The sequence below is a fragment of the Polyodon spathula genome, unplaced genomic scaffold (genome assembly GCF_017654505.1).
Source record: "Polyodon spathula isolate WHYD16114869_AA unplaced genomic scaffold, ASM1765450v1 scaffolds_725, whole genome shotgun sequence".
NCBI lineage: Eukaryota > Metazoa > Chordata > Actinopteri > Acipenseriformes > Polyodontidae > Polyodon > Polyodon spathula.
The window spans coordinates 52,861-73,178 of NW_024472214.1; the positions used below are offsets into that span (position 1 = coordinate 52,861).

General features: G+C 43.2%; 2 protein-coding genes across 4 annotated transcripts in view; one reads left to right on the forward strand and one right to left on the reverse strand.

The window, feature by feature from the left end:
- Window positions 1–6,835, forward strand: part of LOC121308487 (collagen alpha-1(XXVI) chain-like) — a 37,603-nt gene extending 30,768 nt beyond the window's left edge. For 2 of the 3 annotated variants that reach the window (XM_041240915.1, XM_041240916.1), the window contains exons 7-14: window positions 342–488; window positions 2,392–2,475; window positions 2,894–2,955; window positions 3,124–3,177; window positions 3,743–3,778; window positions 4,161–4,214; window positions 5,480–5,564; window positions 5,790–6,835. In XM_041240915.1, the coding sequence (XP_041096849.1) occupies window positions 342–488; window positions 2,392–2,475; window positions 2,894–2,955; window positions 3,124–3,177; window positions 3,743–3,778; window positions 4,161–4,214; window positions 5,480–5,564; window positions 5,790–5,944 (677 nt within the window). In that variant the 3' untranslated portion in view covers window positions 5,945–6,835. The remainder of the gene's footprint in view (window positions 1–341; window positions 489–2,391; window positions 2,476–2,893; window positions 2,956–3,123; window positions 3,178–3,742; window positions 3,779–4,160; window positions 4,215–5,479; window positions 5,565–5,789) is intronic. The other variant, XM_041240917.1, reaches the window with a different exon arrangement.
- A 2,911-nt stretch (window positions 6,836–9,746) lies between these two features.
- On the reverse strand, window positions 9,747–15,967 carry LOC121308481 (myosin regulatory light chain 2B, cardiac muscle isoform-like). The gene is made up of 7 exons (XM_041240907.1): window positions 15,843–15,967; window positions 12,700–12,789; window positions 12,315–12,390; window positions 11,590–11,694; window positions 10,890–10,968; window positions 10,384–10,432; window positions 9,747–10,079 (listed from the first exon to the last, which is right to left on the reverse strand). Exons 1-7 carry the CDS (start codon window positions 15,843–15,845, stop codon window positions 9,975–9,977), a joined length of 507 nt encoding a protein of 168 aa, XP_041096841.1. The 5' UTR covers window positions 15,846–15,967; the 3' UTR covers window positions 9,747–9,974.
- Window positions 15,968–20,318: the final 4,351 nt, after the last annotated feature.

A 20,318-nucleotide genomic window follows, 5' to 3' on the forward strand; every position in this document is an offset into this window, starting at 1 on the left:
TTACCTAGCAACACTGAGGATCCTTTAAACAATGACTTGACAACAATTTGGGATCAAGCAGCTGATGGGCCAATGGCCTCTCATGTTGCCTTATGTTCTTATATTTAATTTATCCCTGTATTTATTTCTGTGAATGCTCCGTTCCAGCACTGGTCTGTCCTGTTTTTAACTGGTCATGTCTACACCTGTACGTGAATCTAATTGCTGTTAAACTCTGCTGGTGATTCATGTATCTGCTGTTCAGGGAGGAACCACTAAGAGTCCCCTACTCTTACCAGCAGTTCACAACGAGCCAAAAGCACAGTCTGATACTTTACCATTTCTTTTGTCCCCTCGCCCAGGGCCAGAGGGGCGACCAGGACTCTTGGGGCCGAGGGGGTACCCCGGGGAGACCGGAGTACCTGGACCTCCCGGGCCCCCGGGGCCCCCAGGGCCCCCCTTCCCCAGGGGAGACGTCTACTGGCTGGAGCCCACAACCGAGGGGGACAGTGAGTGGACAACCGTTGGACAGCATTGACTGATTTGCTGCTTTAAACACATTGAATTTGCCTGCTTAAAGTACACAGAGCTCTAAAAATCACTTCTGTAAACCTAGCATGTCTTACCATAGCTTCAAAGAGCTCGCATTTTCATATATTATGGACAATGACAAAGACTTCTAGTTGAAACTGTTGCCAGAGGATTTTATATGTATTGCAATCAATGATTTGATGGCAATAATGTGTCTAACTTGTTTTCAATGTATAGTATAGAATTGAAGTATCTGCAAGGAGCGAGCGATACATTTCCTTCACTAACGAGAGACAGTGAGAGCTACGAAATGGTGGCAATACATATTAAGTAAGATTTCTGAATTGTTCTGGTAGCCCTGCCTACTTTATGCCTTTTGAGATGTAAACTGCTTCCAGAGTGCCTCTCATTTATACTTCCAATAAATCACAGATCGTTCAAATAGACTCCAACATCTCTTAAGCACTGTTGTTAACATTTACAAAAAACAGAACCAAACCGAGCGAACATCTTGGAAGAGTGACAGCAATTTATAAACCTGACTTGTAAAAGGAGGTTCCGGCCTTCTTGACTTGCACTGACAGAAAAACAACACCAGATGGCAGCAGCTACCCATGTTGCTCCAGCAGCCCTCAAGATGTTTTTAATTAGGAGCCTGTCTTTGTTTAAACCCGGCTCGGGCTGATGTCAGCGTGCCATAAATCAGACCCAATTTGTAACCTGTCAGCGCAGCACTCTGCTCTTGGCATCGCAGCCTGCCCTCCCAGCCAAAAACTTCTTAAATAAAAAGCAAGAGGCGAGATTTCAAATGAAAAACCACTACTCCCAGAGTTGTGGTGTTTTCTGTAGAAATGAGTTCCAGACAACCGGTCTCTCGAGCGCTTTCTCTGGTTTTGGAGGCTGGAGTTCTCTGAAGGTTAATCACAGCCATGCCTGTGCATGGCTCCTAATCCCCTTAATGGCTGCTTTTCAAGCTAAGAGACTGATGTGTTCACAGTGTCTGCTTTTACAGTCTGCTCGGGAAAGAAGGTTCAGGTGAAAAGAGCACAGACAGGACTATAGTGAAATTAAAAAGTTCAATGACGGCCATTTCGACAAGCAGGCTTGTTACCAGGGATAGCGCAAAGCAGGTTTGGATTGTATTGCATCCCTGTTATCAAAGCGTTACAGCTGCAGTGTTTACAAGAAACGTACAACTTTGCCGCATTGTCCACATCGCAGCAAATTCCCACTAGCTCTGCTATTTATTTATTCACACCTCACAGGTAAATAAACTAGGGAATTTTTTTCAGCTCTTACTCGCCAGGAGAAAGAGCTCTCCCAAACATCGTGGTGTATCCAGTTCATGCTCTTCCGGGAACAGAAAATCAGCTTTCTTGCAGGAGGGATTCACTGGGATCCTTACAAGACATGCATGTTTGCTGTGCCAAGTTAAAGCTAGAGGCTCTGCTATCCAGCTAGTTCTCGAAGCGGACACCAGCAGTCTGATAAAAGTTTACTGCAGTATTTCTGCACGGTCGTTTTGCTTTTTTCATGGTTATCCTGTGCGTTTACCATGCTATACCCTGGTTTGCCATGTGCTTTAGCTCGCTGTGCTTTTACAGTGCTTTCAGTACCTTTTACTACACGTTGCTCTGCTTTTACTAGGGGAAGCTTTTACAAGGCTAAGGCTGTCCATGTAGAATCTCGTCATTGCAACCAAGAAAATGTGTACTGTTTTAGATCACACCTGAGCTGGAGGAATTCATTTGACATCTGACAAGTTGTTGTAGAACATTAGGACAGCAACACATAAATACATGTTCCAACACTTGTGTGCCTGAATAATGTGTTGTAATGAGAGAACGCTAGTTAATGTGGCTTCTTTGTGTTTGCATACAGATGGGGTGTCTCCCCCGCCCCCCACACAGACAGACTCAACTCAGACTGGAAGACCAGGGCCGCCAGGACCAGCGGGCCCCCCAGGTACGCACCTCAAGCGTGGGGCAGACTGGGGGAGAGAGCTGGGAGGGTGAAAGCTGTGTGTCACCTCCCGAAAGTTTCTCTTCTGAAGATATATGCTTTAGTGTCTCTCTGATACTCTTATGTACTACAACATCACCCTATAGAATTAACACATTTAGCTTCATAAAGTCAAATGAAACCTGCTGAATAATGTTAAGTTAGCATATTGAACAACATACTGCTTCATAGTTTTCAATATCGTTTTGTAGTTTCTTTAATTACGTGATGTTTACATAAGAGATCATAATTATGTCCATGTAGGTTTTTTTTTTAAAATGATGTCTCAATCGTATAATTCTAAGTGAGACAAAACTTTGGGCTGGAGCTGTATATACGGCTTCTTTCTTGGTTCACGCTATACATTTGAATCCCCCCTCAGGGCCCCCTGGTTCAACCGGCCCCCCAGGGACCCCAGGGACCCCAGGACCCCCCGGGCGTGACGTGAGTGCAGCGGGAATGGACCATCATTCCAGATCCCCTTGAAAGAATTTGATACTGTCAAAACACCAGTTTACTTGTCTGTGTGGCAAATGATTCATTTAGCAGCGTTTTTGTAATCTGCCGTTGTGTTTTGGAGTGATGGAGCCGCTGGCTTTCTTTGTATTCCAGGCAGAGGGAGGCTTTGCTGGCCGGCCAGGTGCAAAGGGCGAGGTGGGAGACAGGGTGAGCATAAACAGAGCTGGGAAAATGTCATTCAAAATTCAAAAGTAAAATGAATCCAAATTTCATTGGCTTTCCAGCTCCTTGTGACTGTCGGTATCTGAACGTTTTTTAATGACCATAAATCACTCAGCCCTTAGTCTTGTGACAAACACAAGAGTAATTCTAGTAATTGCTGCTCTATTCATTATTCAGGTACTTTGTATGTTCAGTCAATAAGAGCCCCTTCACTGCCACATTGCTTTACCGCAACGATGCAGACCACACCCTTTGACTTGGTGTCTTCACAGCCGGCACACTGCTGTATTCTATGATTCTGTCAATAAAGTTCCATTCTAGGTGATGCCCAGTTGAAATGAACCATTTCTCTGCCACGTTGTTGTAGCTCTGGACGAATCAAGAATACAGATCTTCAATACAGATCCATTTCACAGTTTTCAAGCCATTGGATCTGAAATGAAATTCTCCTTCAGTTGTGCCCTGGGATACATTGTTTATATTCACAGAAGCGCATGTTACTTGCTGTAGCTGTCATTGTTGAGTGTACTGACAACAGTTCTTTCAATAGGGGCCTCCAGGAAGGACAGGGGAAATGGGTCTGCCTGTAAGTATGAGCCTCCACTGAATAGTAAAGAACTACAGTGAGAACCAGACTGCTGGAGAAACACACCCTGGCAACTATTAAATTAAAAAAATAATAAATCAGTACATAGCATTTCTCTTATTATAGAGAAATCATTTTGTCCAGTTTGAGCAGCCAAACCGCTCAACCCAAACTGCACGAGATGACATCACTGACAATAAGAGATGCCAGACACACATCATATTAGCTTGTAGTAATTTACCATTCAGAGTAGATGGAGCTGTGTGGTAAGCAATGGAATTCAGAATCAGAATTGGAATGTACACGGAGAGATAATACTCCCTCTGAAAGCAATGTGATTGGCTGACAGTGCTGTGTTCACATGCTGCCCATGTGATTGCAGGGAGAACCCGGGTTGAAAGGGGAGAAGGGAGAGCCAGGAGAGAGAGCAGGGGAGGTGAGTGAGGAGGTGGGCTCAAGCACCGAGCTATGACATCATCCCAGCACGTGCTGCTGGTGGAATAAACACCATAGCTTTAAACTGGAACGCATTGGGAATGTTTGTAAATCAGAAAAGCATGTTTAAACATTCCTGAGGTCTGTTCTACATGTGTACAACATGTATGTGCAAATGAAGAAATACTTTATATGGAAAAGGACATAGTAATAATGCAGTTATAAATTAACAATTTAATTAGGAGTTTCTAATTACTGTGTTCCTTAGTAAATGCATGTGCACTTATACATCATAACAATGTTGTATTGCATAGTTACAATGTACTTAGTGTGTAAATCTTTTTGTACACTGTAACCCTAACTCTAACCCTACTCGTACAATTGTGTACTTCCATATATTGTGCAAAAAGATTTTGGTCACCCCCTGACGTGGGGTACCCTCAAACTCAACACCTGTAAATCTGAGAGCACATTGTGATCTCCTCAGCTCTTCTCTGGTTAGCTCATGGTCGGGTCTTTCTGAAGTGGTAGTCATCTAGGTATTCTTTTGCTCCTGCAATATCGTGACAGAGTTGTCACATGAAGCATCTGTCTTGCTTCTTTTTTCCTCCACAGACGCTCGCTGCATATTGATAAACGTTGTCTCTGGAAAAAGTGTTCGCAATGAGTCCGCTTCTGAAATTGAAAAGCTTTTTTTATTGAGATCTTGTGCCTTTAGCGCCCAGAAAAACCTTACACACAATTTTTAAGCATGCTCTTATCTTTGAACTCGTTAAGGCAATGAGAAAAGCCTTCTAGTCAAAATGTTTGTCATTAAAATTATGAAGAATGAAATACTAGTGTTTATTAATTCAGCCATATTGATCCTTATAAAAGTTTGTAATGTAATTTTTCCCCATGCTTTTCTAATGGTTATACTATGCACTTACCATAGCTTACCCTGGTTTGCCATGTTTTAATGTGCTTTACCATACCTCTCTGGGCTTTACAGTGCTATTTTCACTGTGCTTTATTACACTTTGCTGTGCTTTTATTATGGGAAACTTTCATAAGGGTTAGTTTATCATTATTTTATATTATGCTTTATCATACCTCTCTGTGCTTTACAATGCTTGCCTATGCTTTACCATACCTCTCTGTGCTTTACAGTGCTTCTCTATGCTTTGCCATGCTTTCGCTGTGCTTTATTACACTTTGTTGTGCTTTTACTGCTTTTTGCTGCTTTTATAAGGGGCGTGTCACTGGCTCTGCTGCCTCTCTCTGCAGGACGAGGGCGTGCAGCAGCTCAGGGAGGCCCTGAAGATCCTGGCCGAGAGAGTTCTCATCCTGGAGCACATGATCGGCATCCACGGTGAGGGGCGCAGCTCAGCTGACCTGGGGACCTGGCGGGACCACAGCCTATTGTAGTTTGGTTTGGGCCAGTAACTGTCAGCAGTAGTTGGAGGTGAAGCTTTTAAAATAAGCTGTTGTAGGGAATGATGTCATCACAGTGTGAGTGCATGATCTATTGTGTGCTGGTGTAGCCTATTTACCCAATAACACACACTCTGTTTAACTCTCTTTTACTTCTCTCCAGACCCCTCCTCCTCAGTGGAGCCTGGCTCCGGATTGGATCTATCAGGATCCGCCCAGCTTCCCAGCATAAAGACGAAGAGGGCGGGGTGGGATCACCTCCTCCTGGCTGACAGCAATCTGATTGGACAGGACAGTGAGGGGCTGGGCCATGAGTAGCCTGCCTGGGAGGCGCGCATCGAGAGCTTCGGATGAAATGGCACAAAAAAGTTGCTAAAGTTGTGACAGCCCAGGCACAAAAGGGAATCTTTTTAATCTATATTGTAAAACCAAAAAATGCTTATACACTTTTTAAATCTACTTAATCTGCGTGTCACAAATTTGTACAGTAGCATCCAAATCTGACCCCCAGTCCTGGGCCTCTCTTGAGCAGAGCCTGACAGTTTGTGCTGAATTGTGTGCTGGTTTTGTGGACTAATGTCAGTGCTGGATTACGTTACGTTTCTGTTTGTTTTATGCTTGCCAACGAAACAAACATTTATTTTTAATTTCCGGTGCAAAGCCTTGACATTCTTATTGTGCAGCAGCGTTTGTTGTTCCACGGTATATCTGGCCTTCATTTTAACAGGTATTTAAACAGAGTGGGCTGTATTTCTGAATTAATGTGAGTTCTGGAAACTTACAGAATATCAGCAACTTGCATATTCCTCTTCCATTTATAGAAACATCTACAATGATCATGCAATTGAGATCCCGTTTGGTCTTCCTGCACTGGCGAGGCCATGGATATATATTAAACGTATGGGTTTGTTTCCAGAAGTTATTCAGCACACTGTGAATGAATTCTGTCAGTCTGCAGTGTGCGCATTCATGCATTTCTGAAAAGTTTCGCTGATATTTTTACTCATTCGTTCATTCTGATTGCTACATGTGATATTCCTGTGTAACTCGCTATCAAAACTCTAGCCGTTGCCTGCTGGGTGAATTTGAGCAGCAGCGGCTTACAAAAGGAGGAAACAACTGTATATCCGTGTACAGGGATGGAAAGAAGACTCCCATTGCACAGCAGTTTGATCCATTCCTGGTTTTACTGTGAGTTTAACAGAACACACCTGATCTTGTTACCTATGCATTGTGGCTAATCAAGCTCATAGTAAAACCTGGAGTGGGTGAAACGGCTATGCAACAGGAGTCTGTTTCCATCCCTAATCTGATTTATTCCTTATAAAAGAAAGCTCTGACTATTTCAGAAGATTTGGAAGCATAGGTCAAATAAAAATTAGTCACAAATCCTTCATAATTCCTCATTCAAAACTGTAACGCAGCTGTTATAATAGTACTTAACTGGTATCATCACACTAAACCCCCAGACTGATCACTAGATGTTTGCTGTAAAGATTCGGACATGTCTAAGTACACATTGTTACAAAGGGCAAGCTGTGAATGGCTCTTTCTCTCGCTTATGGTTTATTAAGCTACTTGTGTGAACACCCGGAAATGAGTTGCTTGTATTTTGCAGATTGATGGAAATTGCGTGTCACTCCCTTTCCAAAGTGAACACTAGATCTTATCCAGTGTCTGTGGTGAGGAGCTGTTCGATACTACCAGTGATTCGGGAACAAAGAATGATTTCTATATTGATTTCCTATTGAAAACGAGATCACACTTTATCCCAGTGCTGCATTGCGTTCTGTGTAAGAAAGCAGGAACACAGGCACAGCCAGGTCCCTTCAAACACTGAGAACTGGGCCGTCTCAATACAGCCGCATGCCTTGAGGTTACTGCACTAATAAAATCCTGTATATAAGCGCTGTCTGAAGGGTGCAGAGTGCATGAGGCCATGTCAGTCTTCCAGGTGCGAGAGAATGAAGGCTGATTACCAGCAAGTACACTCCATGCCTTCTTTAGTCCTTGCTGTTATATGTCAAGAGCTTTGGACTGGATTTTAAAGTCATTTCTGTGCTGCTTCTGCTTTCAGTCTGGTTTAACTGAATCAGCCATTCTGCTGCTGCTGCTGCATCAATGGGAGCCTTTGTGACGGTTGTTTATCATGCTGTACTTGTATCATTGTGATGAGGCTAAGGGGAGCTGGTGCAGTTTCTTCACAGGTGCTGATTAAGGGTTATTCCCCGAATAGATGAACTCAGTGTTAATTCTGTATATTAGGGGGTTCTGTGCCCGTTCATACTGCTTAATTACATTGGAGTTTTTGAAAGCTTGCCGCAGCTGGGCCAGCCCCTATTACTTGTACTGTATTCGCTAATGTGTATGCTTGCTGTGTAGCCTGCTTGTATGTGTTGTTTGCGTATGGACTTATATACACCTTGCATTGGAGGGCAATCGGAAGAACCCTCAGTGTTGCACTGAGAAACCAAACTCTCCAATAAAAGCTCTTTGAGTTGAGTTTGTTATACCCTTGTGTGTCACTCTGAAATGTATGTGTTATCTGTTTTACCTCCTCAGTGTGTTGGTGTACCTGAACTGCAGCTGTGGCAGTCTCTGTTTCAGAAAGAATAAATAGGCCAGTCTGCGGTGGGAGTGATCATTCACTTGCCATTGTGGGATGGATTACTCATTCTAAACCTTTGTGTGTGTTTGAGTTTTTGAACAATGGATCCATTTCTCTTAATGGATACAAGATGTTTAGTGAGGTCTCAGTGAGGCCACGGCTGACCTCGTTTTATTGTGTTTATTCATCCTAATCACTGCTGGAGGATAGTGGAATTTATATCTTCTTCTAAAACCATGAAAGAAAAACACAGCTTCCAACAATGCACACAGTGAAGCATTTGAGCTTCTGTCCCACTTCAAACACTGCAGCCCCCCATTCAGACTCGGGGGACTCTTTATGAGACACCCTCCATCCAGCTAGCTCAGATCCCTTTCATTTCCCTGGATGAATAACACCTTGTCCAGCCCACAGTGGCACCTCTCAAGATGCTAACGCAGCTAGCTACCGTGCTGGTATGTGTGCTCTGTGATTGGTTCACATGAGACAGGATTCAGTTCCTTGGCCAGCACTATCTGTTGAGCTCATAGCTGCACTCCTCTGCCTGTGCCACTGAATCAGTTGTGCGCTGGAACCATTTTTATAGTGGGGGTGAGTGGTCATTGAGCAAAACTTATCAGGTTTTTAAAGTGGGGGATTGAAAGCCATTGAACAAAGCTTATCCGGTTTTTATAATGGGGGGACTCCAAGCCATTGAACAAAGCTTATCAGGTTTTTATAATGGGGGCGCTGAAAGCCATTGAACAAAGCTTATCAGGTTTTTATATTGGGGCGGGGGGGGGCTGAAAACTTATCAGGTTTTTTCCCGTTGATGTTAAACATGTAAAGCAAATAACACTGTTTACTTTCCTTAACATAGCGCAGCCACGGCCATTTTATAAACCAACCAGACATTCATGATCGGGTGAATGCTTCTGTCCCAGAGCACCTTGCAGGAAAATGGAAGTCCTTTGGTTGAAATGGCTGATCCAGTGGCTCCTGAGTGACTGCGAGGGAGCGTTGACGGGAGTCTCCTTCACAGGAATAGAGCAGCTTTTAGCATTGCTGCACAAAGCAGCACCCCCAGTTAGCAGCATTTGTGATGAGCTGATTCTAGCAGGTGGTGCTGCTGAAGAATGTACAAAAGAATCTGATATTCATTTTTAAAAGCCACTTTACTGTATACGCTTGTGTCTAATGCGTTCCGACTCTCGTGAGATTGCAACCATGAGGCTTGTAAAATATCCCGCCCCTGTTGTGACAGTGAGCGCTGACTGGTCTATTATCGTGTGTTCAAAAGCAATACTGAAAGGCACAGTGCACTGCATGCACATGGAACGGTTTTGATACTGGGAGAGAGTGAGGTGACTGATTTCATTGTGCACAAGTTCTTCTAAAAACGAGTACCTATATTGACATTTCTCATTTTCACACCTGTGTATCTGCCCTGATTTCACAACTTTTATATTCTGCTTTGCTCAGTTCAGGAAGTTAAGTACATTAAATATGCAAAAAAAAACAGTATTTTCTTTGTTTAGTTCCAGAGCTTTATTAACATGTATTTCTCAACCTTTGAAAATAATCCTAGCTATTGATTTCTACTCTGTGCTGAATTTGGGGTAGATATTTTTGTAAAAGCAGCAATGCACAATAAAGAGATCAGGTTATGCTGGCAAAGGAATCTGTTTGTTTACACCTTTTGTTAGTACCAGGGTTGTAAGCTGTCACTATTTCCAGACAGGAAGACTGATCACTTCCTGCTCATTCCTGGTCCTTCTCCTCTCCGTGGGTGATGACGTAGCACAGGTTCTTGTAGTCGAGATTTCCGGAGACGTCAGGAGGGAACGCCTCAAACATCTCCTGGACCTGGAGAAGAAGGAAGGAGGGCAAAAGGATCAAAGATATTGCTAAATTGTGCCACTGTAATGGCTCAAGTGCTTTAAGTCGAAATATATGTTCACAGCTGCTTATGAACCTTTAATAAGAACTGTAATCTTACTTTAAATACGTGTATCTGTGGTGGACCAATTAGACCCGAGACATAACAAAATCATTAATAAATATGCCTCACAGGGTCTGCTGTGCCTGGCGTTCATGGATGAGAAGCTGAGCCAGAGTTCTCAAGAACTTCAAAGTTTTAGCAGCAGAATTGCTCTGATGGTGCTCTTACCTCCAGCTCACTGAATTTGTCTGCTTTTGTCATCAGCATGGTCTTGATACTGCAAAAGAAGATGCAATCAATTTATAATCCATCACATTTTCAGGCTGTTCGCTAGGGGGGTTCACAGGGGGTTGCAGTATTAACTAAGTCAAATAATAAGGCAAATAATAAGCAAGGTCAGTGGGGGCTGGTGTAGTGGGCAGTGCTGTATGACACACTAGCATTACGGATTGCCCAGTTGGTGAGATGAGGTTAAAAGCTCCAAAACCACAAAAGCTCTTTTGCATTGTCTTTAAGATGCTAGTTTGAGGCCATCAAACTCATTTCACTTCTGTTAGAGTCCACGCCTCCAGAGGTGAGAGGCTAGAGAATGAGCCCGCTGTGTCCTTCAGCCCCCTGCTTGTTTGACTACAAGGAAATTCCTATGTTCAGTTCCTACTCCAGCATGTGGAAATACTCCAGTAGCTGTGCAGAACATTCTATCGATGCACAGGCTTGCAACGTGGCGTACTCACTAATCACTACTGATGTGACCTAAGGCCTCAGGGTCGAAGATCTTAAATGCGTTCAGGATGGTCTCCTCTGGATCGCTTCCTAAGGTAAATAGAGATCACGCCACATGCAGTTACAGTCATTTACTTTCACTGCAGTTTCCAGGTGAAAGAACAAACAGTAATGTCTGCTTGTGTACAGCACTGCTTTAGTGGCCCCTTCAAACTGCTTCAGCTTTATGAGATGATATTTGTAAAAGAAGGCTCTCACATTCAAAAATGGATGCAAAGTGAGAAAAATGACTTTAAAATGAATAGTACACTTTGCGAATATACTGCACGTTCACTTGTAATCAACAATTCCCCTCTTAGAAACCTTTGCATTTGAAGAATACGTAAATACCATAATTATCAGCATAATATTAAAATGTCACTCTTGCGCTTGCCCAGTGGCGATTCCTTTCTCTCTCATGCATTCTCGCAGGACAAAATCACTCACAGCTGATTCACATAGCTTGTGTTGGTCTTTCAGCCTGAGCATGTGCACCTCTTGCAGTTGATTGCTCATTCTCATTTCACTACTTGTAAGTGGAGTGCTCTCTGTAGGATCCTCAGTCTCTGTGCTCTGTGCTTGCATGCTGCTGTACCTTCCCAGGAATTCCTTACACCAGCTAGAACTTGGAATTGGAATTCTATTGCCCAAACCGTACAGACAGGAACCTACCTTTGAGCTTCTCTCCAAACATGGTGAGGAAGACGGTGAAGTTGATCGGTCCAGGGGCCTCATTCACCATGTCATCCAACTCCTCATTCTTCACATTGAGACGTCCTGCCAAACACACATTCAGATTAACCCTCCTTCACAAACATAATTCAATAGCAGACAAGTACACACACACATTAGAAACTTGCTTTGAACTGTTGGTACAGAAGTGGCGTTTTAGAACAGACTAATTTTCAAGATTTCTCGAGATCTTAGAGAAACTTGGTACAGGCATTAACTACCCCAGTTGTCTTAACTGTTGTATTCTTCTCTGTGCTTAGATTCACTTTGTCTATCTAGCAATCACATCCTGGTGAGTTTTCAAAACTTTTAAAGCACCTCTGTGTCCTCTTTAGAGCTCTCAAACATGTCTACTCTCTGAGTCCACCCGGTACACCAGAGTGTAACCATTAACCTGTCCCCCTGCAACACTCTGCCTGTACAGTAGGAAATACATCAGTATCAGTATTTCTGACATCCACTAGGGGCAGAGCGTTGCAGGGGGACCGGTTAATGGTTACACTCTGGTGTACCAGCTGTACTTTGAGAGAAGACATGTTTGAGAGCTCTATAAAGGCCACAGGATGTGCTGATTGAAATCAAAAAGGATATACAAAGTGATTCTAAGCAAGAAGCAGAGAACGTTAGTTCAGATGAGTGTGAATTCCCGAGCTGTGACTTATTACCCAGCGCTGCGAAGGTGTCTCTCAGATCCTCTTTGGTAATGAAGCCGTCCCTGTTCTGGTCCATGATGGTGAAAGCCTTGAGGAGAAGAAGAAACACCAGGAACTCTCACTACACCAGCAGGGCTCATCTGACTTTGACATTGTCAATATAGACGGAAGAAGAGATTTTAAACTGGTAACTCTTTAAACAACTACATAAAATGCAAGCACATACCTTGGATATTTGCATTCATAACTTCGAAGGTCGTTTAATTTGGTCCCATTATTGCCACATACAAGCTCAAAGCAATCTCAGAGCCAGATAAAGATTCAGGGAAGAGTGTAACTCAGTACTGAAGCACGGTATTCATATTCAATAGTACTGGAAGTGCCACAGACCACTCACCTCTTTAAACTCCTGGATCTGGGACTGCTCAAACATAGAGAACACATTGGAGCTGGCCTTCTCCGCCTTCTTCTTTGCCTTCTTAGGTGACTAAGGGAGGAAGGAACAGCGCAGGTTAATCGTGTCACTAGAATTGCTACAGTTATACTATTGACCCAAAACATAATGTGTGTGTACAGCTATGTACTGTAGAACTATGCACTGTACAGCTATGTATTGTACAGCTATGCACAGTCCAGTTTTGCACAGTCCATCTATGCACAGTCCAGTTTTGCACAGTCCATCTATGCACAGTCCAGTTTTGCACAGTCCAGCTATGCACAGTCCAGTTTTGCACAGTCCAGCTATGCACAGTCCAGTTTTGCACAGTCCAGCTATGCACTGTCCAGTTTTGCACAGTCCAGCTATGCACAGTCCAGTTTTGCACAGTCCAGCTATGCACTGTCCAGTTTTGCACTGTCCAGCTATGCACTGTCCAGTTTTGCACAGTCCAGCTATGCACTGTCCAGTTTTGCACTGTCCAGCTATGCACAGTCCAGTTTTGCACTGTCCAGCTATGCACTGTCCAGTTTTGCACAGTCCAGCTATGCACTGTCCAGTTTTGCACTGTCCAGCTATGCACAGTCCAGTTTTGCACTGTCCAGCTATACCCAAAAGTTTGAAACTTTTTTTTTTTTTTTTTTTTTTTTTTAGCTATTTGAACTTAATATTTTATTTAACATCATGTAATCAAAGAAACTACAAAACGATATCGCAAAAGTATACCGGAAGCCATGATAGTAGTACAGTGTTTCATGTTAGATTTTGAAATGTCACATTTTTCAATGTTTGTCAGTTTTTCGTTAAGTATATGGGAAACTCCAAAGCGGTATGTAAATTCAGGACGTTAACGTAACATTATTCAGCAGGTTTCATTCGACTTTATAGAGCAAAATTAATCAACTCTGTAGGGTGATGCAAAACTTTTGGCCATAGCTGTACACAACCTGACCAAAGAAATACATACAGGCCATCAATACTATAGGGATCCTCTGTTTATTTCTAGACAGTAGATTCAAAACATATTAGGAAGGTTTCATATTCAGTGCAGTACTATTAAATCATTATTTGTAGGGTTCTAGTCTTTCATAGTAGAAATGGCTATTTCGCTGCATTTCACAGTCTAAAAATAGGTGTTTCAAGATATTTCAAACAGTGTTTATTAAAGTAGTCAAAAATTGCGTTGTCACATTAAACATGGACAATTATCTGTAAGGTTATTATACAACAAAAGTTCCTAAACATTTAAATGTTTACCTGAAAAACAATAAATGCTACATTGAACAAACACAATGAAAACATAAATAAATGTAAAAATGACAACAGACACGTGAAACGTTCCCTTCTTGTACTGGACAGAGCGGTCTTTACAGAAATATTGGTGTCTTTTTCAGTGAAGACACTTTAAAGAAATCGTGCAGCTCTATGCGGCGCGTGTTCTACCACACCGGGGTCAATTTAACAATCTAAGCTAACAACCGCTGAAGGCATCATCCAAAAACTGCGTCTGCTCCAGTCGAAGTTAGGGCGTGTTTTTAAAACATTTTCTCAAGCCTGACATGCACTGCTATTTTATTTTATTTTATTTTATTTTTTTGAAGGAAGAAAAGTTAATTTCAAAACTAGAACTAAAACAATTAAGTAATACCATTCTAGTTATTTTAAGCACTAGAGTTTCACACCCTCTTCTGTCTGCTTGGCTGCAACCCCTTTGCAACAATACCGCACTCCCACCACCCCCCCCCCCCCCCCCCCCCCCCCCCCCCCCCACCCCCCCCCCCCTAGAAGTATGCACAATGTCATGAGAATTGCAACCCCCCCCCCCCCTATTTACACCGCCCTGCCACAGTGTAATAATCAAATTAGTCTCCCAGTCCTATCTGTATAGTGCATTTACACATAAAACTCTGCCCTGGGCTGGCTATACCCCGTTAACATCAGCCACTTTCAATCCTGCATCGAGGCAGCTCAGCTCTTAGGGGTTTTTTTGTGCTGTGAACGCAGCCGTCCTAATCTCTGCTGTCTGAACAGTGGTCTGCTCCCGAGGAGATTGTGAAGGCTTCCGTCTCTTATTTACTGCAGCGTGAACACATCTGCCCCGGAGTCGGCACACAGAGGGGCAGTGCAGGGGCTATGAGCGTCCATACAGTCTCAGAGCTGGCTTAGTACTGCTCCAGTGGGAGCGGATGGCTCAAATGACAAGAATCTTTTATTCCAATTGGTGATGCAAAAAGCCCTTGTGGGGAACCTTAGAATATAGCGACCTTTAGTAGAAAACATATTGCGATGAACCCTCCTTAGCTCGAACTTTTAAAAATACATTTCAAGGATGTAATGAAAAAACAAGAATTGTTAACCAAATAATGTGGATGATACAGAGATAAGGGACATTTACAGTGACTGACTATATAATATGTGATGCTAATGCATTTACAGTGACTGTCTATATAATATGTGATGATAATGCATTTACAGTGACTGTCTATATAATATGTGATGATAATGCATTTACAGTGACTGTCTATATAATATGTGATGATAATGCATTTACAGTGACTGTCTATATAATATGTGATATAATGCATTTACAGTGAGTGTCTATATAATATGTGATGATAATGCATTTACAGTGACTGTCTATATAATATGTGATGATAATGCATTTACATTGACTGTCTATATAATATGTAATGCTAATGCATTTACAGTGACTGTCTATATAATATGTGATGATAATGCATTTACAGTGACTGTCTATATAATATGTGATGATAATGCATTTACAGTGATTTACAGTGACTGTCTATATAATATGTGATGATAATGCATTTACATTGACTGTCTATAAAATAATGCATTTACAGTGACTGTCTATATAATATGTGATGATAATGCATTTACAGTGACTGTCTATATAATATGTGATGATAATGCATTTACAGTGACTGTCTATATAATATGTGATGATAATGCATTTACAGTGACTGTCTATATAATATGTGATGATAATGCATTTAGAGCTCCCTCGCTGTTTTTGACACATGCAAATATTAATCAGAGAATGGTGTTCAGAGACAGACAGACAGACAGACAGATACTCCTACCATATTGATGTGTTATTTCTTGTCTCCACTTAGCAAAGCTTCCCGTCAGTCAACCAAACAAAGCATACCAGCCTCCTCAATATATATATATTAACACAGCCAGGGTTAAAGATACCCCTGTTCTAAGTTTAGACAGTGGAAAAGTGTGGTAACTGGTTATAATGCCAGGCACTCCAGGCATGCGCTGGGGGGGGGGGGCAGTTGACAGAAGAGCTACATTTTGGTGATTAAGGGCAGAGGGATTGAGCAAAGGCAGGGAGTCAGTGACAACAAACAAACAGGCAGGGTTCTGATGGATTCTACTTGTATTGCAATCACTAACATTAACAGCGGCTGGGGTCTGATGGATTCTACTTGTATTGCAATCACTAACATTAACAGAGGCTGGGGTCTGATGGATTCTACTTGTATTGCAATCACTAACATTAACAGCGGCTGGGGTCTGATGGATTCTACTTGTATTGCAATCACTAACATTAACAGAGGTTGGGGTCTGATGGATTCTACTTGTATTGCAATCATTAACATTAACAGCGGCTGGGTTCTGATGGATTCTACTTGTATTGCAATCACTAACATTAACAGCGGCTGGGGTCTGATGGATTCTACTTGTATTGCAATCACTAACATTAACAGCGGCTGGGGTCTGATGGATTCTACTTGTATTGCAATCACTAACATTAACAGCGGCTGGGGTCTGATGGATTCTACTTGTATTGCAATCACTAACATTAACAGAGGCTGGGGTCTGATGGATTCTACTTGTATTGCAATCACTAACATTAACAGCGGCTGGGGTTTGTATTTTAATGATGATGCTGCTGTCCTTTTAGCGTCTTTAAAAGGCGAAACTTTCTTGTGTTGAATATGTTTGGGTTCTTTGCATTTAAACTTGAATCTCTGTCCATTGGTCTAGGTAGCATCGTATGACCTTGTGGCAAAGTGGTTTGCAGTGCACAGGTGTAGATGTGATGCAATGCTTAAACAGGTGACAGACAACAAAGTTCATGGTCCAAAAGATCCTTTATTTTATTTATTTTAATAATCTGGGTTGCTTGGCAACTGTAAATAATAATCCCTGGCAATACACAGCACTGTGTACTGCACAGTGAAACCTCGGGGTTCAGTCCTAAAATAATAAACACGATACAAACACATACAAAACACAAACAGGATCACAAGTCTAACAAGAACAAGCGTTTACAATTAGCACGACAAAACAAACGAACATGAAACACTCACAGTTACTCTACAGTCCTTCAGCGGTTCTCTCGCAGCCATAACAAAGGAACAGTTTGGCTTGCCACATCCCCTTTTGTACCTTGAGCCACGCCCCCTAGGTTAGCGAGTGCAATTGCGTTTCCTCCAATCCATGATTGCCACATCGCCTCCCGTCTGCGGCGATGACTTGGTGTACAGATTAAAGTCCTGACTGTCTTAGAAGAGTCTTGTTTACCTTGCTCTATGACTTGTCTCTTTGGATTTCTATCAGGCTGACAGCTGCCTCTAATCCTCTGTTGTAGTATGTGGCCTTTGCAAGCTAATAGCAGTAATAGTGCATGTGTGTGCACAGTGCCTTTAACTATGCCAGCAATCACTGCATAACACTGTAATGTTGTGTAAGTACACATCTATTTACTAAGTAACCACGATGTACATGCACAGTAATTAGAGACTTTAATATAGTCATTCCTGTGCCTTTAAGAGAAACCCCATAGCCTGGTTCAGCACAATATACATGTGTTCACTGTGCAGAAGCAGGAGGCTGTATTGTCCCACTCTGAGTGTGCAATGTGTAACACGATCACACAAACCGCATTCCACCTTTTACAATCGCACCTGTCTATTGTCCCACTGTTGACGCCACCCTCGGCTTGTATTGGCACGTACCCTGCTGTTCTTGTATTAGGAGGTTAAATGTCTCTGCTCTCAATGTCACGCACCACTTCTGAGGAAATATTTCTGGAGCAGATTACAGACCGTTAGCGAATCGAAAGAAAATGCAACATTTCAGTGAGGAATAAAACTAACAAGAAACTACTTGAGACAATAATAAAGGAGCTGCTACTTTCTGCAACTGGCGTGTTTTTTGGCAGTTTTAAAATGAGAGTTTGTTTGCCCTAAAAACATTATTTTACTGCGAGTTTGGGTTGCTGAGTTGAGTTGTACAGCAGTGTATGCAGAGGGGGGTGTTTGGTACAGCAGTGTGTGCAGAGGGGGGTGTTTGGTACAGCAGTGTGTGCAGAGGGGGGTGTTTGGTACAGCAGTGTGTGCAGAGGGGGGTGTTTGGTACAGCAGTGTGTGCAGAGGGGGGTGTTTGGTACAGCAGTGTGTGCAGAGGGGGGGTGTTTTATAAAGTGGTTTTGCATAGCAGAGGGGGGGTGTTTTATAAAGTGGTTTTGCATAGCGTGGAAATACTCTTTTATTGTATTGTTGGTGCAGTACGTCATCCATAACTTCACAAGGAGACAGCCAGTGCCTTCATCAGTGCCCTGTTTGTTTAACGTGTCTAATATTCAAATCCTAAATGCATCCCTCACTAGCCTCCAGCCACACTGATCAAAGTAAATAGTACTTCAAACAGGACATAGTAAATTCACTGGAAAGTAATTTAATAAAGAAGTTACAAACAATTCATTTTAGACTGTATTAAGCAAAGACTAGACATTAGTGTTGGCGTAGATTAGAAATCTGAACTGGATCCTGTCCCACTGATTCTGATTAGTAAATCTACCCTCTTCTATATGGATCTGCAGAACTCTGCTAGCCTGATCTTGACTACGCTCTCTTAGTATCCCTGGTAATTCACAGTCCATTGCTGTAATGGGACAGAAGTAGGTGATGACAATGAGTGCATGGCAAGCAGGACGGCTCCCAGACTCGACAGCTGTCTGTCTGTCTGTCTAGCTGCTCGTCTGTCTGTCTGTCTGGCTGTCTAGCTGCTCCCATGTCTGTCTGTCTGTCTGTCTGTCTGTCTGCCTGCCTGCCTGCCTGCCTGCCTGTTTCTCTGTCTCTCTGTCTGTCTGTCTAGCTGCTCCCCTGTCTGTCTGTCTCTCTGTCTGGCTAGCTGCTCCAATGTGTGTCTGTCTGGCTGGCTGTCTGTCTAGCTGCTCCCCCGCCTGCCTGCCTGTCTGCCTGCCTGCCTGCCTGCCTGCCTGTCTGTCTGTCTGTCTGTCTGTCTGTCTGGCTCACTGTGTGTCTGGCAGGCTGGCTAGCTGCTCTCATGTCTGTCTGGCATTGTGCTCGAGCGGGAGCTCTTGACCATGTTCGGTGTGGAGCAGGTCTTCTAGAAACAATAGAGACCCTGGAGTCAGTCCAGGGATCACATTACCTTCTGAACAACAGGCTGGCATTCCCAAACTCAACCCAACATGCATGGAAACCTGGACTCACTCCCTCACCCTCACTCACTCCCCTACCCCTTCACTCCCTCACTCCCTCACTACCTCACTCCCCCACTCTTCATCCTTACTCCCCTACTCCCACCCTTCATCCTTACTCCCTCACTCCCTCACTACCTCACTCTTCATCCTTACTCCCCCACTCCCACCCTACATCCTTACTCCCCCACTCCCACCCTTCATCCTGACTCCCTCACTACCCCATCCTTCATCCTCACTCCCTCATTACCTCACTCCCTCACTATCTCACTCCCCCACCTTCATCCTTACAAACCCACTCCCACCCTTCACCCTTACTACCTCACTCCCCCACCCTTCATCCTCACTCCCTCACCGTTCATCCTTACTCCCTCTCTCACTCCCTCACCCCCACTCACTCCCCCACAACCTCACCCCCTCACTCCATCGTCCAGTATTTACAGCTATGACAAGAGATTCATAATACAGCACCAGTAATTACTTTACACATGGCTAGTGTATCCTACTCCACATACATAATCACACAGTATCTGAAAAGTTACAAATATTTGTATAAAATTGAAATGCAGCTTATCTGTAATGTTTTTTTACACATTTTAAACCTAGTTTCTAATTATATTACTCCAGAAGAAAGCAGTTTCTGTGATGCAACAGCCAAGTACTTTCTTAGAGCTTCACCTGAAGATGGATAGCTAGGGATCGTTTTCTAACTTTGCTGGTGTGTTTCGCACAGAAACTGGACTGGACTTTAACATGCATTGCCCAGTAGCATGTGGACCTGGACTTGAACTTGGATCCCCAGACTCCCAGCCCTGAAGAATGCTACCAGGCAGCAGGGTTAGTTATTGATTCATCTCCTGCTCCCCATAGGTCTGCCTAACAAGCTTGATGACAGCCAGTTAACAGCAATCAGCCCCCATCAATCCCCTCACACCTTCCGCCCCGTTCTCAAAATAGCCTGTCAGCTGTTGCAGGGCTGAGGAAAATGAGTTTTATGGGAGTCTCAGACTAGCGCCAAGCAGACAGGTGTCCACAGTATAACGCCACCACTGACAGATGGTAGCGGTAGCAAAATACATCAGGTTTCACACTTCCA

Excerpts from the sequence above, each read along its gene's own strand:
- LOC121308481 (XM_041240907.1), bottom strand. Across the intron at positions 10,969-11,589 it reads GTTTGGAGAGAAGCTCAAAG|GAAGCGATCCAGAGGAGACC; the intron begins GTAGGTTCCTGT and ends TATTTACCTTAG. Across the intron at positions 10,080-10,383 it reads ACAAATTCAGTGAGCTGGAG|GTCCAGGAGATGTTTGAGGC; the intron begins GTAAGAGCACCA and ends CTTCTTCTCCAG.